The sequence below is a fragment of the Dromaius novaehollandiae genome, chromosome 4 (genome assembly GCF_036370855.1).
Source record: "Dromaius novaehollandiae isolate bDroNov1 chromosome 4, bDroNov1.hap1, whole genome shotgun sequence".
Taxonomy (NCBI): domain Eukaryota; kingdom Metazoa; phylum Chordata; class Aves; order Casuariiformes; family Dromaiidae; genus Dromaius; species Dromaius novaehollandiae.
In genome coordinates, this window is record NC_088101.1 from 46,150,012 (window position 1) to 46,177,670 (window position 27,659).

Below are 27,659 nucleotides of genomic sequence, written 5' to 3' on the forward strand. Positions count from 1 at the left end.
AGTAAATGGGACATAGAAAATAGTGTTGTAAGACCACTTGTTTCAATGTACTGTGTCTTGTATTTATTGACTGCATACCTATAGTGGATTTGCCTTTTCTTTCCTATCACTGACATAAACTTGGCAATGTTTATTGTAAATTTTCAGAGATTGTATGCTACACAGTTGCCACTAAAAGCAGTGGGAGCCACCCAGTGAACTCCTCTTCAGCTTTTTTGGAAAATGCAGAGGACTAAATGACCTACTCTGACTTTTTGTACTGTGGTAAATACATTTTTGTGTGTGACAGTGCCTAGATGAATTATGCTCTCAGTAAAATTCCATGCTAGCAAATACTGCATACAGATTTGAAGCAGGATTTGGATTACTGCTCAGTAGTTGCACAGTAGAAATACACTAACTGGAATCCATGTTTACATTAATTATAGCACGAGCATGAACATAAATAAATTTCTCTGGCCACTTCTATTCTTCATGTGCTATGTTGACTGCTAGTCTTTATTGTTTGTGTCCTATACTGAGAGATGAAAAGCAATCTCACTAACTGAGGCAATAATTTGAGTGCAAGGGCCATCTTTTTCTCAGAAAGACCTTGCAGGGCCACTGGATTTTACTCTTCATTTCATTTATCATTTTTATCATGTACAGTCAAGGAGTCCTATTGTTTGCGGTGAAAAGCTCAACATGTGTATGGGCAACAACATCTTGCTCTTGGTAAATGAATATCATGTAGTATTTTACAATAATTAATTTATCTTCAAAATAATGTCATACTAGAAATGAAGGATGGTACCAATGGTACTGTAAAATAGTGGGTTTATCTTTCTCAGGGCCACAAGTTAGCAGCTAGCAAAGATACAATGGATGCTTGTCTTTTTTTTCCTGTGTTTGACCAGTGTGTTAGGCCTGTCTTGCTTGCTAAGGTTTCTAGGGGAAATCCTGTTTCTACTCAAGTTAAGTTATAGGAATTAGAACTTCATCTTTTTACTGGAATTATATACACATACCTTTTGTTAGAGATGAATGCAACTATGTTGCTGTGCGGTTGGTGACAGCTTAAAGGTGGTTTTCATTAGAGGTTCTCCTCAATATTTTACCATGAGCTCCAAACATATGTTCTAGTCCTTTTCCAGTTAACTGCTGGCCTTATATGATGATCCTCCCTGAAGACTGCATGGACACCTCTGAGTGTTTAAAGCAAGATGTTAAGTTGCAGAGAAGTTTCCTATTAAGGAAAAGTGATGTAATGTCAGTGGAACACTGCCAGCTTCTCTCTGCTCATTTTATTTATATTAGCTGCATACCAGAGAAAATGCCCCATAAAACATGAGTGCTCCTTGCTATATTTAACCAAGCTAATTTACTAATACGAGGAGATGATGTTTATATGCAATGGAAATAATTATAAAAAGATTTTTGTGCATCTCATTGAAATAAAACAGGTTGAACTCCGGAAACATAAATGCCAAATTTGCTTCTGGTGTATAGAAAGTCTCTAGGATATCTTTTAGCATTTGTACTTACAATATGTGTATTCCTGTGCTGAAAAGCATTGTTTGACATTTTAATTTTTAACTGTTTTGCTGATTGTTTAAAGGATACAAAATACAAAGAAGTTGTTTATGTTGATACAACTCTTCTTAGACTTACAATGCAGATATACTAACATTTAAACTATGTGGCTAAAACCAACCCTGAAATACATATTCCAACTGATCTTCTAGTCTGAAAAATCTTTTCATCTTCACATGCAATACAGTGCAATACTGTGCCTTTTTGGTGATGTTTAAAATCAGTCTAACACATCTTGTGTTCATTGTCTTCTCTGAGCTTTGTTAGGACTACTGAAGTCCCTTTATTAATGAGTAAACTTTTTCACCTGGTTTCTGTTCAATTCTTTGTTCTACAGCTGATAGTCTTGATAAATAATCTCAAAATTTCTTCCTGACTCTAACAATGTTACTTGGTAATGCTGTTGAACAGTATGACCTTTTCTATTAATTTTACTCCTACATGGTGACCCTAGCTGGGTGTGGTAGTGTTGCAACTACAGATCCTCCCCAATGCTCAGTCTTTCTAAAAGAATATTCCCTGTCAAAAGTAGCTGAGTACATTTGTTAGCTGCATTGGAAACAATATAATTCATAAGTTATAAATAATAGCTCTCATACTAGTTATTTACATAGTGTGTAAGAAAGAAACTACTTGGTACTTTTACAAGTATATATTAATTTTAGACTTTGAGAGCTAGTCCAGTGTCATTGTGGAACTATGTGATTTACTATCATGAGATATTCAGTTGACTCAGGAGTTATGTCATGGGCAAGCAAAAGCATTTGGGGTGGGTTTCTTTTCCCCCCTCCATCAGTGAGGATGTGTTGGACATTACATATGTTTTATACTTGGATCTGAATCCCCTGTCTTCATTTTGAAATGTGTGCTTCATTAGAATGACTTCTGAAGATACCTCTTTCAGAGGGTATTCTTACATTCTGACATTTAGCATCAAATTTACACACACTGAACTGTTCTCTGGAGGCTTCACTGACTATGTAGGAGGCTCTACTCCTCATGTAATGAGATGCCTAAGATGAGATGATGGTAATATTTCCTTATGTGTCTCCTTTCAACTGGAAGAATTAGAGCAACATGGCAGTAAACTTAAGTGCTGCAAGGCCAGAAAAAAGGCAAGCAATCTTTTAGGCCTATCACAAATGAAGCATCATTTTTCTTCACATCTGGAGGCTGTTTTAAAAATATAAAGCTATTTAATATATAGAGGATTTCAAAATGATAGCAAGATACTGTTGCTATTTCCAAGTATGATGCAGATCTTTTCTGAGTCGTTCTGAATGATTCATTAGGGAAGTAGATCATACTGCTAAATAATCATGAGAAAAAGGTTTGAGTCAACTAGGGGTCAAAAAACATTTCCTGCAATTATGAAGCATGTTAATCAAGCTGGGCCTTTTGCCTTAAAGATACATTTTAATTTCAGATATCAGATTTTACACATAAGACATTTGAACAAAACAAAAAACCTTGGATCATGAGATGCCATTTCTAATATTAGGCTCTTGAGGACAAAAGTTCTCCCCAGTGTAGAAGATCAGACATAACTAATCTATGAAGTATTGCCTGGACAGCATACAGCAAGAATTATGTGCTATCAATTCTTGTTTAGCAAAGGTTATTTCCCCATTTTCAAAACTAAGGCTTGGCAAATTAGTTATTATTAAAGTGCCTTTAATTTTGAAGTCTTGAAATCAATTTGGAAAACTGCAGTCTCTGAAGGTTTATGAAATGACCTAAAAATGGACAGCCTCAGACAACATTGCCTTTAGGGCGTGAGAATGTAATTAAGTCTAAGTCTAAGTGTATGTGCTCATTAGAATCTTGGCATGCAAAACAGGATGAGTGTAGGGAAACGAACTTGTTTTCCTCTAAACAAATACACCAAGCAACTCAGTCTTCCTACACATATGGGTGCCCAAACACTTTCCCTGATATACCACAAAGCTACTTAGAGAACTTAAATGACTCTGCCTTATTTTGTCCTCTGTGACAAAACCCACAACATTTTAAAATGATCTTTTTGCCTTTCATTTAATCATTCCTTGTTCTGTATAAAATTATTATCATAATATATATGAATTGTCTAATAATTTAGCTGATCTCAAATCATCCCAATTCCAAACACTTCAGTTAGTATAACATGTCCAATTAGTGTTGTTTTGGGTTTCTCCCTCAAATAAAGAAAAAGTAGATGGTTCCTTCAAATAATTAGTTGTGATTAATGATTGATCCTTAATTAATGATTAAATGATTAATTAAGGATCCGTGTACTGTATAAGTTTTATCTGTGAGTACAGAGTATCTTTAGTAACTGGCCCACAGAGGCAAGGGTCATATGCGTTCTAACAGCTGCAGTACATATCCTTTAGTTTCCAGTAGAAAACTGTAGTTGACAGGGATATTTTAGGTCGGTCTTTTCCAAAGAGTGGAGCATGTCTTTCAAGAGAAGCATGCTAGCATTTTAAGTAAAGTAGGATGTGAAGTCACAGGACTTACTATTTGAAATCCTAGGTAGTGCTATTGGAGCTCACAGAGGAGTGGCGAGGTGGTGGTGGCCCAAGAGAAAAAGCAGGGAGACAGACGAGAACTTTGGACCCTCATTCAGACAGGTGGTGCATCCAGCATCTCTCTGAGAGCGACTAGTCTCAAAAGGTGCCTGAGTACTCAGAATGATGAGCCTGTTAAGAGAGAATCCTCCTTCATGAGGTGCCAGACAAAATGGGTTTAAATCCTGAAGAACACACTTTTTCTTGTAACTAGCTTTTTACGAACTGCCCTGTGATCAAGCTGAAGACCAGCAAGGCATGTTTGTTTTGCCTTGGAGGTTTTTTCTGCAGGGCAGAATGGAGGAGCGGAATTAACAGAATTCTGGAGGTCAGCTAAGTGGTAAAATCTGTGCCTCGCTGTGCAGGACTGGCCCATGCATAGTCTCTGAATGTGTAACTATTAAGTATTGTGCATCATTCCTTATTTTTAGTATATTATACATAAATATTCTCTATACTTCAAAAAAAAAATTAAGAAGACCCACAACTTAAATGTAGAGACTTACTTTCAGTGTGTTTGTTTAGCAAGACACGTTTAACTTCCCAAAAATTGTGAGACTTTCACACCAAATAATAAGGTAGAACCACTTGTGCTAAACACACTTATTTTAAAATGCCTTTTGGATTGTATGGCTTTGCTAGAGACCTCCTACTAGTTTATACAACTACGGTGTATGTATATTTACATTAGCAACTAATATGGAGAAACAGGAGTGGCTCCATAGCGTGAAATACCTGATGCCAAGGACATGGTATCTGCAGTACACATTTCAGAGCCATTGAGGTTTTTTTTGGTTTTGTTGTTGTCCTTCACTTCGGACTAGCTCTAGTCTGTTGCCATAGACTGAATGCCCATTAGTGGCTGGAGTGTGTTAGATTAGTCTCATCTGAGAGGAATCCGGTTCACGTTCCTGAGAGAGCTCTCCAGGATGCACCCTGGAGAACATTAAGTGGCGACAGTTGGAAGATTTGCTTCAAAAGCACATTTCTGATCCAAACTAAAGCACAAATGTAAATGCAACCATACTGTTCTCTTAGGATAAATGCCAGTCTGTGTGGTTCCTTGTTTTAGGCCAGTCACCATATTGGTTACTGTTTCATTTTAGGAAAATAAAACGTGCTCCTTTCTTGTATTTTCCCCAGGTAAGAAGGCTGATTCCTTTCACTGAGAGCTAAGCAAGTTCCAAAACAAGTTTTACAGAAGGGAAAGGCCGTTCAATATCACTAACACAGTATTTGGGCATAACAAGTGTTTATCGTCGCACACTTACCTGTACTGTTCTTTTATTATTATTATTATTATTTTACTTATATGTTTAAGGCACACTTTACTTTAGAGAAGTAGTCTTTGTTGTATAAATCTCTCATACTCAAGGTTATTCGATAAATTAAGAAATAAATAGTATTTAAAGTGAATCATCTTCATGGAATGTATTTTCAGTCTTGAGTACAAAAGTAATTACATGCTCTGTCATTTATATAAAAAAGTATTCCATTTTCACCTTTCAGCACAATGCACTATACAGTTAGCAATTAAAAAAAATTCTCACTGTAAAATAACTTCACCTATTTAGCATGGCGATAAGTTGAAAATTATGTGTGGCCAGCATTGTAAGTTAATGCAAGTTGAGCAAATGTATCCGAATATGTGTTATTTCAGTATACAGTGTTTCTCTTTGTGATGATAATGTGAATGGTCCTGGTCAGAACTGTTCAGCCTATTCAGGAGCAGAATTAATTCAGAATATTTAAAAATATATCCTAACTGCAGTGTTGGCATCTGTAAACTGTGTACAGTTTTTGCCTTTGTTTAGTAATTCTGCTGATAGGTATTCATTTTTTTGTTTTATAACAAAAAATGGGAAAATTATAGTGAGGTATGGGATTCAGTCACGGAGTAAGGCTGCAAAACATCTACTTAATCAGGATTTTTCTATAGCATTTTCATTATAATGATGTTTATCTTGCAATTTCAGCAAGCAGTAGCTCTGCATATTTAAGAGCACTTCAGTAACATTTTGAGACTCATCATTGTTCTTGTCTGTATTATACTTTGAGGAACATGCTTCTTAAACAAACAAAAACTGCTCATACACCTGAAGTACATGTTTGATTAGATAAAAAGTGGCAGTGCTCTATAGAACTGCATTTTATTTTGCAAAATCAGTTCATCAAGGTGAACAGCGATCTATGATAATGTAGCTTAGGAGATTGTTTCCCCTGCAAAATAGGTCACAGAAGTATTTATCAAGCAGGTATCACTGAAGTTGATACAAGTTGCTGGTAGAAAAAAAAATGATAAACCAAAAAGGTGTTATCAGTCTGCATGAGCAGGTTAAGTTATATATACTACTGTAGCAAAGACTACAAGGAATCCTTTTCTTTCTTCTAAATGCAGTAGCTGACAATAAGGTACTTCTGGCCACACTGCTAAGTGTTTTCATTTTACTAAGATATTCTGTTGCTGCTGCTCTGTCAGTGTGTGTTGGAGATTTCATTCGGTTCTGTGACTAGTGTAGCCCATCAGGTATCTGCTGGACGTCAATAAATCGAAATTTTCCAGCTCTTTGCAGAAATGTTCATTTGCAATACTGCAACATGTGTAAAGGCTGAGGACACTTCTGGTATTTTTTATAGCAGATTCTTTCTGATAAACTATATATTTTAGACACTTAATAAGAGCTTTGTCTTTGAACTAGCCTGTTGTGAAAGAAAGTTGAGGCAGTTTGTCCAAACACTGAACAAACTCTAACTCCAGCTGGTTAGGAGCCACGTAACTGAATAAATGTCACAAAAGTTATGAGTAATGTTGTAGTGTTATTTTCACCTCCCAGTGCTCTGGAGAACCAGGCTGAAAGATTATTACTCTCTTTAGCAGTCACTGTTACCTCTTGGTGCTCGCCTCTCTCCATAAAAGTTACTGTGTGGTGTTGATGGGGTTATTTTTGTACGTGTAGAAGGACTTTCTCAGGAGTGGTACTATACTAAAATTATAGGGTGTTAAGATGGTGCCGACACCGAAAATGAGTGATGGTAGGAGAATCTCAGAAGTATATGTTTATTTCGTATAAAAATCATACCAGTTTTTATGCATTGATTTTCCTTCTGGTGGTTTGTTTCCGTGTGGTATTTTAAGAATAGGATACCTCTGCTGCTCAATATTTCAGGAAAATAGAATGCCAATGTATCAGCTGGTAATATGTGAGATTCACGTGGGGCAGTGACTTGCTCAAGGGTCAGAACTGTTTTGCTTTGTGGATACAAAAAGGCTCATAGAATGGCTTAGAATTTAGGCTCTAAAACTACCTTAATTTGTTCAAGTACTTTTAAAATGTAGCTAGTCTTCATTTTTCTGAAAGCACATTGACAATAACTGTGTGCTGCACTTATAATAACAGGGCATCCGGTAGCTACTTTTATTATTATTTTTGGGATGCTCGTTCTTCCTTCCAAAAGCGACCGTTTCAATAGTACAAGCCAGTCACCTGCAAGTGTAACCCAAGGAACCGTGACCAGGCAGATACTGGAATATTGATATTGAAAGCATGGAGTCCAGTAGCTGTTGGTGGGTGGGCATAAAGATAAATAAATCTCATAACTTGGTAACCAATTTTAGATGAAATGTGATAACTTACAGAGTACGTTGTTAATCAAACATATTAAATTTAAAAAAACCCTGCATTTGCTGTTCCAGTGGCACCATTGTGGAAATTTACCATGCTACATTTAGAAGAAGGAGAGTAGTAATCTGTAGTTTCTTCTGTTTACTTTTGTATATCCATTTTGGTTTAGGCTACTGCAGTTGTTCTTAAGCTTTGAAGTGTTTTTCCATTTTTTCATACTTGCTCTGGGTATATACCAAAAAGTGCAGCCTAAGTGTAACCTTCCATGTGGTATGGCACAACAGAGGCAGAAGACTATTTGTCCATTTGCAGGTTCATTCACACCTTCATTCCAAGCCATGATTTCCTGCAGTTTGAATTTACAGCCAAATTGGCCCAAACTTGTATTGATATTAATGCCTTGTTACTAATTTACCTCTTAATAATACAGACTTTTTGCTTCTTTTTTCAGTAGAACTTATAACCTGCATAATTCTTACCTGTTATATCCATCATTGGATATTTCAAGCAGTAGTTGAACAATATCGAATTACCAGCCAGCGAGCACTTTGAACTACAAGACAAACTCTTATGATCTAACCTTAACAGAGCTATGAAGTTTAGCCTTTTTAACTAAAGCTGTATTGTGTCTTTATGACCTTTTAGAACAATGAGTGTGCACAAGAGCACAGTTTCCTCTCTTTCTGTACCCAGGCTAAATGTGTTATCTTACTAGTGCATGTTTTGAAAAATGTCCCTGCAGTGTTATAGAGATACGGAAAGTGGTTCCTGTCTCCAGAAGAATTGCTTGGAGCCGCCTTGTGTTCACTAAATACTGGCACTATCACTACTGTTGGTTTCCTTAGTATAGAAATTACCTCGATGCCTTTCACAGATAATCAAAGAATAATGGAAAGTGGGCACAGGTACAAGTGCCTCTTTTTAGGATAGACAGGAAGGTTTTTCACAGCCAAAATACAGCAGGATTTCCTTATAGGAGAGTTCACAAACAATGCAGATACAATGTAGATGTTTTACATTTATCTTCTGGGTGTATGAAGGTTTTCCAGTGAAAAGACAAGCTTACTTTCATAGCTCCCTCATAACACAGTGCCTGTGTTAACTATTGTATCATACTGATACTCTTTAGAGTACATTATCTTTCTGTGAAATGAGATAAACACTCCTGTATATTAACGTGAACTATGAACTTGCAGACAATCTGCGTTTTCGAGTTGTTAGGTTCTGGAGGGCACATAATGGAAATGTTAAAAGGCTGCAGCTGGTGGAGATGGTTGCTAGTTATAGCTCTCTTATTATTCAACATGAGGATTAAATTGTAATGACAACCCCACATCCTTCTTGAGATCTGTTAGTATAGACAAAAAGTAGATCTGAATGTTTCCAGAGTATAGCTCAAGCTGGTGGTGTTTTTTATTTTTATTTTCTAAACTGATAATTCCAGTCTTACATAAGTATGAACAGAGTGTAGTTGGAACTAACTTTGCTATTCTGAGTAAAATTATTTATTTTCAGTACAGCTGTTAATTCATTCACTACTAGCTGAAGTTGTCTTTTTCTTTTTTTTTAAATAACTCTCGACCATTGATAAATCTGGTGGAAAACCTGAAATCTATTAGGAATTTTGTCAGAGCACAATTCCGGATACCTGTAACTACTGTCAAATTTTGCATGAGTTCCTATGTGCATTACAGTTTCTGAAATAGTAACTATCAGACTGGCTTTAGAAAACTATTGTTTTTCAGTAGTTCCATTTATACCAGTAAAACATAAAATTTTGCGGTTGTAGAAAACAAATTAAACTTTTAACAGAAAACATGAACGTATGTATAAAATATGGTCTACTTCTTGGCATAAAATGATAAAATTAATTAAAGATGACGAAATACCTCTTTCTTCAAACTCTTTTTCCGGGCCTGGCTGTTCACATGCTAAAGCTGTGACGGGCTTTTGGAAGAGCCTTTGCTAATGCAGCAGGAGATCCTAGTTCCTTTTTTTTTTTCTTTTTTTTCTTCTTTTTCAGAAGACAAAACCATCTTCTATTATGCTTCTAGATGTAAAACAGACTCATCAGGCATAACAGAAGGCTCGCCAGGCAGCCTTGTATGCCAGCCTTCTGTGTGGGCTTGAGGCTTTTGACAAAAGAGCCCTGGGTTTCTAGCGAATAATCTAAAATCAGCCTGCCTGCAGCAGGTAGTTAAAAAGGGCAGAGAAAGGAAATAATGTTGCACAAAGAATTTCGGTATCTTGAATTTTTGCTGCCACCTTATTCAAACAAAACCCCCAAATTTCCAAAGCCACCATAAAAAAAAAAAAAAAGTAGAAGCCATTTGACAGGCTGCGCTGACTCTGTGGGCCCTGGAATAGCCTGCTGTACACCAGTTCTGGCATCGTAGGGCTAGCTTCTCAGCTACCTGGCAAGTCTGTTGAGCCAGCTGCCAAGAAGCCACAAATGTGGAAGCGCTGTGAATCTCATCTAGCAGCGAAATCGGGGCAGCTCTCGACATACCTCAGAACATGAATCGCCGAATAACTATTACCCTTGGAATATTCAATGTTTACTGGCGTGCTTACAGAAGATTCTGAGTATCTCTGGCAGTTCAGTCTTTTCTCATCCCAACAGTAAGTAGGAGCTTTTTGCTATTAAGAGGATAATAGTCTATACACATGCCCACCAAAGAAATCTAACGCCTCTAGTCTTCCCTTTGAACACTTGTTTCTGAATGCTTCTCATTATTGTTAGCTTTGAAAGTCATCATCTTACTGAGCAAGTTACCAGTACTCAGAACTGATCCTGCGTATGCAATGGTTCTTACAGGCGAAGCAGGCTAGAAACCTCACCTGAAATTTGTTCCCAGCATAGTCCTTGCATTTTCATCTAAGTCTCTCAATCAATCGGTAAACCATTTTGATTTCTTTCTGAAATCCCTTTGTGCAGCAGCAGAGTAAAATCTTAATGCTTATAATACTGCCTTGTAATAGTAGCAGAAACAAACTGCTCAGCCAGCCTGTTGCTGGCCACTGCGGAGGCCACACTAGGCCGCTTCGTTATAGAGAACAGGGAAGTGGTTCACACAGCGGATTAGCAGTCGACTGGCCAGCTACTTCCACTGAGCCTGGGGATGGCGTCCGCCCGACCGCTTGTCATGTTTCCTGTCAATATCACAAATGTCCATTTACAAAACCCTACAGGGTGGCTAATATAATTAACTCTCCATTCATCGTTTAGCACTTCCTCGCAGGGTTTTTTTGATGATTTAGGCAAAACTGAACTTCACCGTTCCAATATGGAAGAAGAGGGATGAGACAGGGCCTGCTGCTTCTGCCAGAGAAAAAAGAGGAGCAGAAACTAGGTTGGAAACCAGGAAAGGTGCTGTAGCTTGCTGCTTCTGCTTCTCTCAGTGAGTGGCCCCCTCAACTGACACTATCTCCCTGCACGCTGCAAAGCTTCCACTGCCATGAAGAACAAGCCTGGTTTGCCAAGACTTTGACACAAGTTGTAGGACCACGATCATTTACTGCTCCCAACGGTCTATTAAAGCTAGCATTTAGGCATTTTTCCCTATGCCTAACAGTGCCACTGAACAATTGGGGAAGATGCCGAGCTTGAGAGAGCAGCGCTAAATGACTGATTCTTCAAGATATTGTGGTCAGCATGGAGTGTGAACTACCCTGTTTTTCCTCTTCCGAGGCAAACCAGGAGACCTGTAGAGGCATTTCAATCGTTTATTCCATGAAATGAAATCGCTAAAAAGTGTAGCACTTACAGACAGTGCTGTTGAAAAATTTTGATTTCTACAAGTATCTGCACCACTGTGAGCAGTAGTGTAAAAGAATTTTAATTACTGTAAGATTTTTTTTTTTTTCTGGTGGGCTGAATGCTTCAAAAGTCAGAATTTCTTGCTGATTTCGAGCTGCATTAGCAGGTAAAGCACTTTGCCACCTTGTGTCTGTGGGGTAGGAACAATGTTAGTAATGAACACTCCAGTAGGTTTCTGAGTGTCTAATAAACAGCATCCTGAAGTTCATGTATGTCACTTGAAAAGTATGGGAACCAAGGCCCAGATTGAAAAGCTACTTGTTCAAGATCACAGGCATAAGACTGTAAAATCAATTCAAGTCCCATATTCTACTACTACTCTGTCTGAAATATTTCCTCCCTGGTACGAATTTCCAGTATATTGCAGATTTTTAAATTGGACTCTAGCTTCTTAGAATAAAAAAATCACATTTGTAAGAGCTTATTTATGATACACAAAGCTCTTTGCTATTTTCTGTTTGCCATTGTTCTCATGTAGTTGTATTTGCTTTGAGGAAATACCCAAATCCCTGACACCAGTAGGGAGCCTCTTGCAGTACTTGGAGGTTGATGTGAATGTCGTAGCTGTTGATACAGTGAGAGAAGAGTCGCTCTGTAACGGCAAGAGAAACTCCAGATCCTCATCCGTAGTTGCTGAACAAATTGAGTTTCTTTCTCCTTCATCTTTGCATTCTCCTGTCTCTTTCCATAGTTAGAAATGTATAATAAGTGGAAAACAACCTGAGATAAACATAACTGAAGGTGAAAAGGCTGAGCCTTTCCATCCTAGTAACCATTAAGAAAAGATTAAGTATTGTGCACAGTAAATCTGTACATGTTCAGACTGTAAATGATAACTGCATAAATGCTAGTTCTTTTCCTCTGTTGCAATTAATCAATTTTCTTAATTTTTGCTTTACCCCAAGCTGTCTTTTTATTATTATTATTATTATTATTATTACTTTCTATGCTCATTTACTGTTGGAATTTAACTAAAATTTACTTCTAACTTTTCCTTCTTATATTACTGCAATTAATTATTTGGTAAAAACTGTATGAAAACCCCAAATGAAAGAAGAAATTTTATTCACTATTGTTTAAACAAGTTTGATATGTTCCCTCGAAGTATGTGTGCCCTTTAAAACACTGGGATTACAAAACACATTTCAGCTAATTGGAAAGAGGATGTAATTACAGTTAAACTAATTTTTCCTGTAATCCCATCCAAACACCAAACCTTTTTTTTAGTTACCTTGCTTGTTTTGATACTGGTAAAGACAATGTAACAGACTGATTCCCTTGCATCCCTTTGACTGCTGGGCTGTTCTCTGTGGCACAACAGTGTTGCATTTCAGTGACTTACCATGTAGAACTTGCACCACTGTCAGTGTCACTGCAGAGTAACATTTGTGAATTGACTTTCCCCCCCCCTTTTTTTCTTCCTCAAAATGACACATCCCTAGGATACATCTGCTCAAGAAATTTTAATAAGTATAGGGCAGCATCAGCTGTTGAAAGAACAGTTTCTGAGGTGGAGAGCATTCCCTTACACACAAGGACCATGTGTTTCTACCACTGGAATGAAAATTTGCTCCAAGAAGGTCTTTGCTTTCCTTGCTATGTGCACTGATGTGATAATGATTATGTCTGCATGTTACTTTTCAAGCAGACATGTACTCGCTTTGTCTGGGCCCTAACTTGGAAAAAAGCTTTGCGAATGGAGTTAGTGCTGTCCTGAGCTAGTGTGTTCTGTCGTACAGGTGTGTATATATTCTTGTGGCATCAAGTCAAGCTTAGTGTGCGAGTAGAACAACCCGTTTGCTGCAGAGCTTTAGTGTCTGTTTTTTACTGCTGCTCGTGTTGGTACAGCAGCACTCTTTAGTGGCAGACGCTGCAGTGCATGTAGTAGTATATGTACCATTGACAAGGCCATAGATGGTCATTTGTGTTATGCTGTTGGCTGGCATATGGCCACGTGACTTGGCAATGAAAACAAAAACGTCCCAAGACAAGACAGTCTGACTTGCAGCACATGCTGGGAAAACATAAGAATGCTGGAGACAGCTGAATTTCTTCTATACTTAACACAGCATTTACAGTGCTACATTTCCCTGTTTTGGGGGTCATTTTTAAGCCTTAGCCTCTCTGTAATAAACAAGAAAATAAGGGGGAAAAGGGAGGAAAACTATAACAGAAGTGAAAGTAAGTATTATTTCTACATAATTTTAGAGGTATTGACCAATAGGTCTGCAAATAGTCAAACTAGAGATACTGAATGAGTACAGGACTTTCCTGTAAAATGCTACTTGAAGTATTTCTGCCATCAGCCAAGATACTCAAATGATTTATGGGAACTAAAAGAAAAGAAACTGTACTGCACAAGTTACTTTAGCCCATTTAGGGAAATGTTTACATAGTTTACATATTTTAACATAGTTTTACATAATTTAATAAAAATTGAAGAATAAGCTGCAGCCCCTGTCTTACAGAGCAGAAAGCTGAATTGATAGGCATTTAGATTCTATTGTCAGCATCAAAAAATGAATTCTAAAATGTATGAGTGAAGTGCAACATTTTAGTGTTCTTGTTGCTGATTTATTTAAAAAGAGAGAAAAAAGTAATCTTCCTTTACTGAAATACATATTGTTGGTGAGATGACTGTTACGCTAGAATGAACCATCTTTGTGACAAAAAAGACAAAAAGCAACTGTTAAAGTAAATACTTGGGTTTTCAGTTTTCTGGACCTGAACTATCATGCTCTCCTTCTTAATCTAAACAATCTCTTTGGCCTGGGATCATAAGCAGAATTATTGTCAGAAAATGTTTTCTGGGAAATGTGGATGGTTAGAGTATCAAAATTAATCTTAGAATGGAAAATATGATGACATTACCATTTCTAATTTTGTTGCTACCAACAAAAGTATGTTGTGCCAGAATCATACATTCATATGCCATGCATTAAGTAGACAGCTTCTAAAAGTTCTGCTTAAATGACCTAAATAATTCAATAAACAATGACACACTTGTAGTTACTAAAGAATTTATATATGAAATATACCAAAAAAGTATAGTGCATATGCCGAAACTTCAGATGCATCTGGAGTACTGAGATAAAGTTATCATTTCCAGCTGGAACATCACAATTTTTAAGCATTCGGTCTGATGAATTCTAAGATGAGAGACCACACAGTTAAGTTCGATCTCCATTTTCATAGGGATCTTAGTTACATTGCACTGCTACTACCATAGCAGAACAGCAGTTAAAATAGTCTGCTGAGCTCTCATTAATGTTCCTGTCTCTCACCTTATAGTGTATTTTTACTATGAAGGAGCAATTAATAGGAAGGCAACAATGTCATTCAAACAACTGTATTGTGAACAAAAAAGCGAATGCATGCTCTGGTTTTCCTCACTGCTGAACATTTAGCATTTTTGTTGATTAAATTGCCATTTTGAGTGCTTCTGTGTATTAGTTTCTTAGTTTCTTAGTCTTTATTCTGTTCCTGTTCTATTCCAGAGTGTCTTCAAATTTCTTTATAATTTACCTTTTTTAAAAAATTAAAGTTCTTTCAATTTCTATTATGCATATACTTCTTTCCCTCCTTCCTGAGGTCCAAAAAGGCTTTTGTAGCAATGCTTTAAATATAAAGAAATAGAGCTATTCAAGATACACAAATACTTTGAACTTTCCCTGGCTTTGGACTTTCCTAAACCATAGCTCAGCGTTTGGAATTCTTACCTCCTTCCCAGCCAGCCCCACGTGTCTGACTGTCTTTCTGTTTCTTTTTTCTTCGTGCAGGGACCCTCTAAAAATACAGCAACTGCAGAACCAAATTCGTCTAGAGCAAGAAAGTGGCCAGCGGTATCATCACCAACAGCAACCCGATCACCACCTGCACCCTCCCACTTCTCCTTCCTTTCCTCCTCCCCCCTCCTTTCAGGAGCTTGAATCCTGCCAGTCTGTCGCTTCTGTGCCAATGAGTGTTGTGAACTCTCATACTTCTCCCACCATGCAGTCTTCCAGCTCCTTCAACTATGCTCGGCCTAAGCAGTTCATTGCTGCTCAGAACATCAGCCCTGCTTCAGGTTATGTGACTCCTTCTTCAGGATCATCTACATCCAGCCTTCCCTCTCCTATGTCTCCAACTGCTTCTCAGAAACAGTTTGGGAGAGCACCTGTTCCCCCTTTCTCCCAGCAGTTTGCTCCAGAAGGGGAGTACCCATGGTCTCCTTCTTCTCCATCCCCTCCCCCACCGCCTCCACCTGTCTTTAGTCCAACCACAACATATCCTGTGTGTGATTCCTTTCCACTTCCACCTCCTCCACCCCCGCCTCTTCCTTCAGTTTCTTCCCCTTCCCACAGCCTGTCTCCTACTCCTAGATTTCCTAATTCCGGACAATCTCCAGCAGCTTTTCTCAGCTCCATGCTGCCATCCCAGCCACCACCTGTTTCTGTCAATGCACTAGGGCTCCCGAAAGGAGTGACACCTCCGTAAGTATCAGCTAATGAGCTCCTTGAGTTTGACTGTTCTGAAGATTGTATTGAAGATTATTGCACTTGTTTCATTTTATACTTTTCTAGGGTCCTTTACTGTTATCTGCTGCCTGAGAGGGAGAGATGCACAAGCTAGTTGCAAATGTGTCTCTACTAGAGATTGCATATATAGTTTTTTTAATCCTTGCAGAAATAAGATTCTGGAAGAGTCCTACAGTGGGAACAGGAGAGGGAAAAATCTAAAATTTTTAATTAGAGTTGATGAATTTATGAAAGTGACAGCAAAAGGTTCTGCATGGCCAGGGCAGTGGAAGGAGCTGCAAGAAAACCCTTCTCATGGCCCAGTCACCTTAAGGTCACACATATGGTGATGTTGCCAATCTCTATCCCCATTATTTCTGCACATAAAGATCAAGGAAAGAGAGCATTGTTCAGAAGTCCCTATAGCTTTGTATACATACCTGAAAGTAGAAGGTATTAAAGTATACCTCTCACAACAAGGTAGTCATAATGGTGTCTTGTTGACTTTTGCCTAGAGCTTTTTTCTGAGGAAGTTTGGAAGGGGAGGGGTTAAGCAGGGAATTTAGAAGAACAATGCATAAAAACAAACAGAACCCTTCCCCCTAACAACTCCACAGATTTGTTCTCCCCTTTTGTCTTCCCTCAAGGCCAAAGTATTATTTTGGAGCATGTCAGCTCCCATCATAGATCAGTTTGTCTTTCCACTGGCACTAGATTCTCATTCCATCCTTAAGAGAACAAAGAGAAATGCTGAAAAACAAAAATGAGAATAGCTGTATCCAAGGCTTATTTATAACTTTGTCTAGAAGTTTTTCTAAACATATCTACGGTATCTAGGTGACTTGCTCAGCTACATAGTGTTGCAGTGGGAACTTCTGTTATTTCAGTCCAAGATTTGCAAAGGAAGAGAAGGAAGAAAGCGGATAGATATCAAAGTCATAAATCATGGATAGTCTTTAAAAAGCGTTTATATATCTGGACTTCTGTCATATGGCTCATTATGAAATCTGGCCATAAAACAGAATTAAGAGAAAAATGAGTAGTACCATTCACTCTTGTACTCATTCTTGTACTCATTCTAGCTGTGATTTTCTGTCTTACTGTGTCCTTTGCACTGGCGGAGCTTCTTTATTGATACTGACTGCTGAAAGTTGTACAATTAATTTACTGGCAGCTTGGCGGGTAAACACAGCCCACAAAAGCCTGAAATTATCCCTTATTTGCCAGAAGAGGCTCTAAAACAGCTATATAGTTCTGTGTGCATATCCAGTTGTGCTGCATAGGATAATCTGTTCTAGGCAACTGTTGGGGACTGGATTCCCTTTTGACTTCCCTTTTGACTTCCCTTCTGTGTGCTGTGATAGTGGCAGCAACAGCAGCCTCTTTCCCTGTTACATTGCATTCACACATGCCTGCTTTCACTTGAGGCAGACAGCTGTGTGCTTCCTCCTCATTCCCTTCAGTCTTCAGACACAAACACAGCCTGAGCTCTGCAAGGATGCTTCCCATTTCCCTTGCCTCTCACTTCCTCCAGCCGCCCAGCCAGCCTGGGTGTGCACATGGCAGTGTCTTCCCCCCACCCAGGACAAGGCAACAGCCTCAGGTTCTGAGCTGGGATGAGGTGCTGGGCTGTTTGGCCTGCATCCCCTCAGGAAACGTAGTCCAGATGGGAGCCGGATCATGTTAACCATGCTGGCTGTTGGCGTGTATAACTTATGTATACTTATACATATGAACATTTTTCATTGTAATTATAATACCCAAACATCTAGATGATGTACTGCATGATGGAAAAAAATCTATCGTTGTGTGTCTTTGATGCCTATTTTTTCCCTGGCCTCTTTTCTTTCATTTTACTGTGTTAAAATACTAATGTCTGGTGTCTTTTGACTTACTGAGTAAATAAGCTATATTTTCTCTTTACCATCATTCTACTAAGAGTTTCTTTCCCCCCCACTACTACTTTTGATCTCCCTTTACTTTGTGCTGCAATCTCGGTTCTTCTGGCTTTTTTTTTCCTCTTTCTTTTTTTTTTTCTTTTTTTTTTTTTTTTTTGCTTCATCTCTTTCCTCATCTTCTGCTCCATCCTCGCTAATCCTCTTTTCTTGAACATATTTGTCTTCTGAGATGTTACAGTTTCTGAACCACTTGTTGTATTCAGTATCCTCAGCCTATAAGAATATCTCATTGTTAGAAGTAAACTTAGCCTCTTTGGCTTAAGGGTGAAGTATATTGTTTAATGCCACAAAGCAAATCTTGGGAGAGGAAAGAGTCTCCCAGGATCAGACTAACACCACATGTATGCCATACCTTCTCTGAAATACTTCCGTTAGCTCTCTCTGTCTACTTACTTGGGTACGTGTGCATTAATAATGCAGTCAACATGACAGATCTTAAGCCTTAGTACAAGAATGAAACCTAGCTGATTCTGAAGGCCTTGAAAAAGGAGACGTGTGTCATTAGGAGTCCAGTCTCACAGTGTACTCTGCATCTCCAAGGTACATTGATTGAAAAGAATGGTAACTTTTTCTGATGCTAGTCTGTAGCAGCAGGGAATCAAAGTTTTGCTTCAGCTTGTCGTCTAAAACATCAGTCAAGCCATTTAACTTTTGTCTCTACTTCTCTATCTGTCATATAATGATGTTATTGAGAATATGATTGTGTGTTGCTGATAATGAGCTAGTCAGAGTTTGAAGTGTCCTTCCTGGACAGGAACTACAACTTTGACTATAGACTCCACCTACTATGTCTGAAGGAGTGGGATTCCTCTTTAGAATATAATTTTATGATTTATATATATTTTTACTTCAGTGGAGGTAGACTTGGACCTATGATTTTTTAAAAATATTTATACACTTTCATACCCAGTACCTTTAACGGATAGAATGCTTTTAAAACAGTTTTTCTGCCTGCTTCCAGTGCTTTCATGGCTTCTTTCTCTTTCTTGTCATTTTTTTGTTGTATTTCAGGGTTGGTAATTCACTGCTCAGGTATTGATTATACGATCTTCCTACCATGGTTGTTTACTTCTTTCCCAGGTGTGGGTACCATGATATTGATAGCCAAATATCTGAAGGAAAAAATTATTTAGCCTTATCAGAGTCTGTAATTACCACAAAAACATTATTTGGCTGAGTAAAAAGTCCTACAGACTGTTTTTGTAAATTATGCGTCTTGACAGACTGTGGAATTTATTGAATAATTGTTTGATTTTTTCATACATCTCATTTGTTTTTCATAACTAAATCTTTACAAAATTACAGATCTGCCCCTCAATTACAGGCTCCTCAGAATCAAGAGGTGGTAGGCAACATTCTTATTTTCTGTTGATGGCTTTTGCACTAGAAGCAAAATATAGATAAAACAATAAACATTCCATCTGGAGTTAATGTATGTTTGGATATGGTTAAAGACAGCATCAAGGAAGATTTCTGCAAAATAGAAGACAAGGTGGAAGCTGTCTGGTGGTATACAAGCTAACAGAGTCCCCCTTGCTTCTCATGGAATCAGACCTTCCCTCCATCAGCTTTCTTAATGCATTTCCTTTCCAGTATATGTATCATCTTTGCTGTGCTACAAAGAGGAATGACTCCAAGGAAACATTGTTCCTGTTGTTATATACAAGCTCAGACAAAATATGTATAACTCTTTTCCATCCCTGTAATCTGTCTGTGAGCTCTGGGAAAATGAGCAGTAAATACCATACTGATGTTTCAGCTAAGGGCTGAAATTTTCCTCAGTTGTGGACCCTGAGACTCTGGAAGTGATAGCATTATCTAAACCAGTTTGGTCAAATGAATATTTTTTCTAGTCAATGGACTTGGAGACAGTGACATTCTTTTTTGCCAATAATTAGTCTTATACCCTGGCCTGAAGCATGGGAACAGCTAGAGATGAATTTACTAGATTTTATTTGGACATCTGAAACACAAAGAGCAGCTTTGTGTAGGCAGTACCTGGTAATTCATTATTAAATATTTCTGTGCAACAATTGTATAGAAAATGTTTCAGTTGAATAAAATGTATCTCATCTTTCCAGTAAGCTCCAGTCACTTTGTAGTTATCAGCATTTTCAAGCTTTGGCTTTACCATTTGGCTCAATGGTAATGAACAAGTTTTAGGAATACTTATCTTTTCTGATTGGGCAGATTTGAAAAATTGATGTTTTGCCAGAACGTAGTCTTATTAAATAGGTAGAGAAGTACTGGTAGAACTCCATAGCTAATTAAATACCTCAGGGAATCATGAACACTCATTGCTTATTTTTGAGGTAAAATCTGACTGGAATATTGCTGTTGGATACTGTTCTTAAGCATCTGTGTTCTTTTTTTCTTTCCCTAAAGAAAACTGTATGGGTGGGTATGTGAATTGGGCTCAGGTTAGCTTTCAGTTACAAAAGACTTAAAAGGAACAAAGTCTGTGTGACATAAACCAGAACTGAGGCTTTTTTCCCCCCCACACTTAAATCTGTAGAAGCTAGAATCGTTCTTTGCCATTCATCATAGAGAAATGAATTATATCTCTATGAAAATAGGTAAGTATACATTTAAAATTATAGGAAAAGGCAAATTTTAGGTAAGCATATATACTGGCAAATTTCCATGAGCATAAGTGAAAACAAAATTTAATCCCAGGAGAAGGATCGAGTGAATACTTAGTGAATAGTGAACTAAAAAGAATATAAATCCTGCTTCAAAAAGGTGTCGAGTTAGTCATCGAACTTGGAGAAGTGGAGTCTCTTTCTAAGTATAAAAAACCCATGTATTGTCAGCTATACATATATCCTTTTGAAAAGAACTGATGTATATAGCACTTTTTCTTTAAATAGTTATCTTCAGTAGTATTGCCTTAGTTGCAAACAGGAAAAAATCTGACAGTAGAGAATTGATGAAAATACATGACTCTAGATTTAGTACTTTCTGGTTGCTCTATAAATCTTTCAAATGGAAAAGAAAACATTGCTTTAAAGACAAGATAGTCTACAGTCTCTTGTAAAATTAAATTAAGCAAGCTGTACACGATAATTTAATTGCTGTTTCTAGAACTTTAAATCAAATCTTAAAGGGAATTCTGTGGGAATCATGGGAATAGGAACATCAGAGAGAGATCTGCATTTTTTTTTTCCTTGTTTGAGTCTGAGTTGCTGGTCTGTTCTTCCAGCCTTACGCTGTGACTTGTACATCGAATTCTATCTCAAATAGTACTGAGAGGCAATTTTTTTAGTAATCCTTATTTTCCTTGAGTGGGTTAGCAATGATGGTGGCAACACGAGGAAAGGCTACACTTCTTCATGTTTTTATCTTACAGCTTTCAACAGTCTCTCATTACAAATGCCAGCTTTCATTTTAGAGTGAAATGTATTGCTGTCCTATGTAAACCTGAGATTTATTTTTTTCCCATTTCTGTAAGTTACATCTGTCACAACTGTAAAAAATTGAGATTACCTACAGTATGATTGATTTAAAATAGTGATATGTTGGAGGGAGTCCCTTGTTTAAAAATTCCACCACCAAACGGAAGAGAAAGTTCAGGATGGTTTTCCTGCCTTTGAGGGAACTCAGCTCATCTCTGTGTGGTACTTACTCATTAATATCTGAAGTTGCTGTGGGGCTCATGAAAATACATCTGAAGACAAATATTTCTGTTGTTGGAAAAATTCCAACAAACATTAGTGTTTGCTTTCATTCCCAGTTTTATAGCAGTGGATACTCCCAGATTTCACTTTATGTTCCAGAGACCTCTTAATCTATTGCCCCTGTCCATTAGACCATTTTTGTTTAAAGTTCCTTGCTTTAGTATGTTATCTCTCCTCCTCTCCCCATGACTTGGATCCTAATTGTGGCTATTTGGCCAACATCTGTGTGGTTTATCTAGTATATCAGATCTCTTCTTGTTGACTGTGCTAAGAAACCACTCATACTAGGGGTTTTGTTTTTTTGTTTTTGCACAATATGACACATTTTTAACATGTACATGCAAGTTGTTATCGTAAAATACTTATCCATATCAGCTTTTTTGAAATATGATGAATGCATGGTTGTTCCATTTCAATTTTGAAATCCAGATTATGCCCTGGATCTAATTTATTAAAATAAAGTTGCTTAAGAGTAAGCAGTGATCAAGAATTCAGCATGAAGGGGAGGCATGCAGACAGTAGCCAAAATAACTGACCCACTGTATCTTGACAGTCACTGCGTCTGGAAGGCTTTATTTTCCAGATGTTTTTGATCCATTTCTTTTTCTGAATGATTGTTGCAGATGCTTAGAATCTTGTAAGATGACAAGTGAACTCAACTAAAAACTAGTTCATATACCTTTCTGTTGATCATTTATTTCAGTAAGATTTGTACCATTGCTTTATAGCTTTTTTGGCTTATCAACATGGCTGGGGTCCTGCAGATTTTTTCCTTCTGAGAATTTAGTATTACAACTGTCTTATTTCATGCAGATAAAGATGCCCCAGAGCTGTGTGTGAATGGCCAGGTACAGTGGCTGATGGCAGTGGAGATCTTACTCAGCAGCATTTCAGTAACTTGAACAAATGTTAATATTTTTTGATATATTACCTTTTCCCCGTCCCACATAGGTTTTTCTTAACATGCTTCTGGCAGTTGTCCATCTCTTCTCAAGAGCTCAGGACTGTGAGGACCGTGCCAGCCTTCTTTACATTCAGGAGCAGTCAGTATTCTTCATGTCTTCAGTTTTAGCAAAGTGTTGGAAACAGAAAGTCAGATAAAATTACCAGTTTCAAAATACATAGTACTTTTTCAATTGATATCAAAATATTTGGACATCCTTTAAATAGCAAATTACACTTATGTATCTATGGTAACCAGTGCAGCATGAAGCAGCCAGGGGGAGGAGCTGAAAAGGAGAATGTAAAGACAATAGTTCTCATTTTAAGAAGTAAAAATATATTTCTAAAGATAAGCCTTAGAAAAATAAATTTTTGGTGGTAGGCATGCAGTTTGAAGGTGAATTGTTCTCTTTGTTGTCTAATCATTAAGAAAGATCAAACATGCTCAGAAATACTTATTATTCATGTCAGTCTTGATACTATCCAATGCTGAGGATTTTTTTTTTCTAACCACAGTTTCATACCTTTTTCTTGGGTGGTAGAAACGGTTGAACTTTGTTACCTTTGTTTCATTTTGTTGAAATCATCCTTAGTCAGGATTCTGCCTCAGGCATTCCCTTAAGTGGATTGAACAGAGCTGAATCTTAGTCTCCATAGTGTATATGGCAAGATCAGGCTAAAACTTAATTTTGATATGCAGCTGCAGCTCCAAAGCTTGTGACCTGTTAGAGTACTTACAGTAATTTTGTTATTACAGTAAGTGAAAATGTGTTAAATGGACAGGAGTTAATTGTATTTTTGGAAGGCTTTAGTTCTGAAAGAAGAATCAAGTTACTGTTCATTACCTCAGTACCAGAGAATTGATTTGGATTTCTGTGAAACCGAGCCATACTGGCTGCAAACAGGAATTTGTTCTTGGAAGGATAACGGCAGCCAGCCTGTTGCCCTTGTTTACACTGTAAAAGGTACATAGGAAAAGAAAGGGAGTCTCATCCAGTAAGCACTCCGTGTAATTAAAACATGAAAAGTACTGCTGGCTTGGCTTGCTTTCTAAACAAATGTTAGAGAAAATATTCCAAATGAAGGAGAGCCAAACCAAGGTTGCAGAATTTTCTCCTGTCAGAAATTTGTGTGTGAATTCAGATGCCTGATTTTTGGCAACTCTCTTACGCCATTTCTGTCCCAAAGAATTCAGACTTACATGCTTATATCTACATCTATATTCAGCCACCCAGTGACTTAAGTGATGCACATTTCAGAGGTGATTTAAAAATCAGTATGAATTTCAGTCTGATTCTCTCAAAGACTGAGAATTTCTTTGCACATTGGTGGTAGTTGTTGTGTGCCTAAGGCTACTGGTACCAATGTCTTTAAATGTGCCTTTTTCAACTGTATTCTGCTGGCTTGAGCACTCCCAATATACCCTGAAAATTGCATCAGGCAAAGAATGAGCATGCAAATACACAAATGGATTGGCAGAAAATTTGGTTGGTATTATCCCCGAGAAAAGATGAAAAGAAAGCACATGAACAACCAAGTGAGAAAGAAATCCTAAGAACTTGATGCATCCAGATAAGTCACGTTAGAATAGTGAAAAATATTTGCAAAAGCAACTGAAGAAAGTTTGCTACTGGTCTGTCTTGACCTCTGAAAAGTCTCTCTCTAATGGTGCTGTGCCTTGGAGGATAGATTCACTGGTGACCTCCTATTTGTCCTCATTGCTTTGTAGCCATTTTGAAATTCATCTCGAGAATGTATGTCTGAGCAGCTATCTTGTTGAGGGGTATGTGTCTGTATGTATATATGTTTACATGTTCACATATATGCATATATGTAGAGAAAGAAAGTGATTTTAAAGAGGGATGGAAATAGAGCATCTGCAGGAAGAATTACATTCACTCATCTACCTTTTCCTTTCCTTCCGTCCTCCCCCGGTATAAAATAGTCCTGAGACAGAGAGAGGTTTTCTAAAGGCATTTGAGGGAATTTTGGCAGATGTTTGTTTTTATAGTTATATTTCTAAACTGACTGCTTCCTTGCTTAAATATGTATTTGTAATGTAAGTAAGGAAAATCGAATTAATTTTTCAGGCAAGTTGCCTTGACTGGGTTTTGGAGGACATTCCCGTACCTGCTTACAAGCAAAGATGTGGAAAGGGTGTTAGGGAGTCTGCCTCTCATGTTAAAAACTATCAGAGGTCCCCAGGCCATTGCTGAAAAATCTGCCTAGCCTGTTCTTAAATAAAAATTCCTTAGCTTCCCTGCATAACTTGTTCCAGTGTTTAAGCTATCATCTGTCATTGCTGGTGGGTGGAGAGAAGGAGAAAGGAGGAGAGTTCAACATTGTTTTTGTCTAATTGAAGTCTGTCTGTCTTCAAATTAAGTTGTCTGCTTATTGTCCTCAATGGACAGGGGGAATCATTGAATGTCAGCTGTTTTCTGATGTCTTACAAGTTTGATTTACCTCCTATCCCCAGTCTTCTCTTTTCCAGGCTAAATAAACAAGATTTTCCCAACCTCACAGAAGTTATGCTTTAAAACCATCTTACACTTTTCTTGCTTTCCAGACTCCCATTTGCTGTATTTTTTGTAAAGTACAGTGGTAGAACTGGACTCAGTCTCCAGCAGCAAGAATTAGAGCAAAATAATGAACTTTCATGCCTTAGGCTAATGTGTTCCAGAATTATATTTCTCTTGCTTTCAGAACTATTGCATTGTTGTCCAAAGTTTCAGGCTCACAGAATCTTTTCTTCTGAGATGCTTAGTATCTTAGTGCTACTTTTACATTCATATTCCTGTCATGCTTTGAACTTCTTTCCTGAATTTCTTAATCAGTGTTAGACCGCCTCTAGACCAATTGTGAAGATTATTGTAAATGACAGTTGTTAGCTGAAAATGAGTTGCAACCTCTGCAAGTTCATTGTCATAAGCCAATTTGTGAAATGCACTTTTTATTTCACTATTCCAGTTGTTAATGTTGGAATACTAAGTATTGAACTTAGTATAGACATTTGAAAGACCTCATTGGTCTGTATTCCTCCAGTTTGACAGAGAAAACCTCATCATTACTCTTGGAATAGCTTTTCCAGACAGTTATGCAGCCATATAATAGAAATTTCAGCCAGACTGTTTCCTTAATTTGCTGCGGAACTACTGGAGCCACAGAGGGCTTACTCAGAAGCTGTAGACTGAAATGCTACTACTTTTTGCCTGTCTCCATGCCAGTCAGCCTGTCAGAGAGAGAAATTAGTGAGGTTTGATGTGATTCAGTTTTCATTGCTGTATTATCCTACATTGTTTTGAAATGGACTATAGTAGTGTTTTCTTGTGCATAGTATGGACATGGGACTGATTGATGTATAATTCCTTCGATACTCCTTCCCTTTTTAAAAATAGGTGTTTGCTTAGGGGCTTTCTGTTTTTCAGAGATAATTGCTAATGCTTCAGAGAATGCTGTTACTTGTTCCTTAAAATCAACTCCAGAGTACTTAGCCTGTCACCCTCTCTTCATGCAGTGTTGTGACTTTCCTGAGTATATTGTAAATGTTACCGTTATAACCTATTAAGTGCCAGGCATAAGCTGGCCTTTTTCTGCTAATGCTGTTATCGTTTTAATCATTTGAGTATGAAATCTGTAGAACGTGAAATGAACACTGTATTTCTTAGTGTATCGCTTGGAATTTTCAAGGCAGGATGCAAGTCTCCCTCAAGAGTTGGCACAGGACTTCTTCAAAGTGAAGCCAAAATCTGGCCTCCAGGTTGGCCACATTTTTTTTATTTTGTCCTTATCCTAAGAGTGGCAAAACTGAGATCCGTGATGGTGCTGGGCTGGGTGGGGTATGAAGCTGGGAGGTAAAGGAAAGACTGTGGAGAAAGACAAGGAAAGCTACAGATGTCACCTTTCCGTTAGCCTTCCAGCACTCAGTCAAGCCTTGCTGAGGAACCTTGCCTCTTCCCACCTTCTTCTGGCACATTTTCCTTTCATATCTTCCTTTACATTTACTGTCTGAAAACGTCTCAAGGTTTTGCAGCGTCTCTTCCTGAAAGAGGCTTTCCCCCTTGCTCTCGGTATCCCCCTGCCTTCATGCAGGTGGGATAGTTTTCCTGACTCCTTCCCCAAAGCAGCATCAGGAAGAGTTTTTACTCGTGACTCAGAACATCCCCAGCCGAATGCTGAGAAAATTATTCTGCTTGGTGACTGACAAGAGCTCCAGCTAACTGCTGAATATTTCTAGGGGGAGGGATGTTGTTCTCCAGTTCTCTGGAGAACATTAGACAGACAGACAGACATTAGGCAGTGACATTTGTCTGTTCTACTTCTGCTGCAGTTTGATGTGAAATACAATTCTTTTTACACATACTTCATCCTCCTCCCATTTTAAAGTTACTTTCAGTAACAGAATATGAAATGTTTTAGGCATTTAGATAGAATTGTTTCCAATTATTGTCTCCTCCATCTATTCACTTAATTGCTTTTTGGCTTTTGACAGTGTATGTGTATTGTTTCATTTTAACTACTGCTAAAAATTACCATCAAAGACACTTTCTGAAGAACAAGGTTAATCTACCCATGTTATGGAAACATAATACCAAACAGTATCCAAGAATATTTATTAACTCCATATAATTCTGGTTTAAATTTTTGTGTGCTGGTAATTAAATTGTTAAGTTGTGTGTGGGAAGGAAGATTGCCCATTATTACCAGTCTCATTTTTTTCCATCTCTGTCATCTGTGAAATCCTAAATTTGAAAGAATTTGAAGTGTTCCTTCCAGAAGGAAAGATCATGTGGTTCCTATCCTAGCATATCAAAGCAAAGGAAAGATTTTAATTTAAAGTAACAGATGGGTTTGGGTTCTAATTATAAACATTCTGATATGTGAGAGGAGTTTGGCAATTTACCCGATTCCATATTTTGCAGAAGTCATTCCCAGGTAATGGGCTGAGCCGTAATTAAACCATAAAGTTTGGAGGAAAAAAAAAGCCAACCTAACTAATACGGAGCTAGTATCAGTGTTTTAAAT

At 37.8% G+C, this 27,659-nt stretch overlaps 1 protein-coding gene across 4 annotated transcripts in view; it reads left to right on the plus strand.

The window, feature by feature from the left end:
• The window catches only part of PALLD (palladin, cytoskeletal associated protein), a 162,168-nt gene that overhangs the window by 105,733 nt on the left and 28,776 nt on the right, over positions 1–27,659 (plus strand). For all 4 annotated transcript variants that reach the window (XM_064510941.1, XM_064510940.1, XM_026122881.2 and 1 more), the window contains one exon: positions 15,344–16,036. In XM_064510941.1, the coding sequence (XP_064367011.1) occupies positions 15,344–16,036 (693 nt within the window). The remainder of the gene's footprint in view (positions 1–15,343; positions 16,037–27,659) is intronic.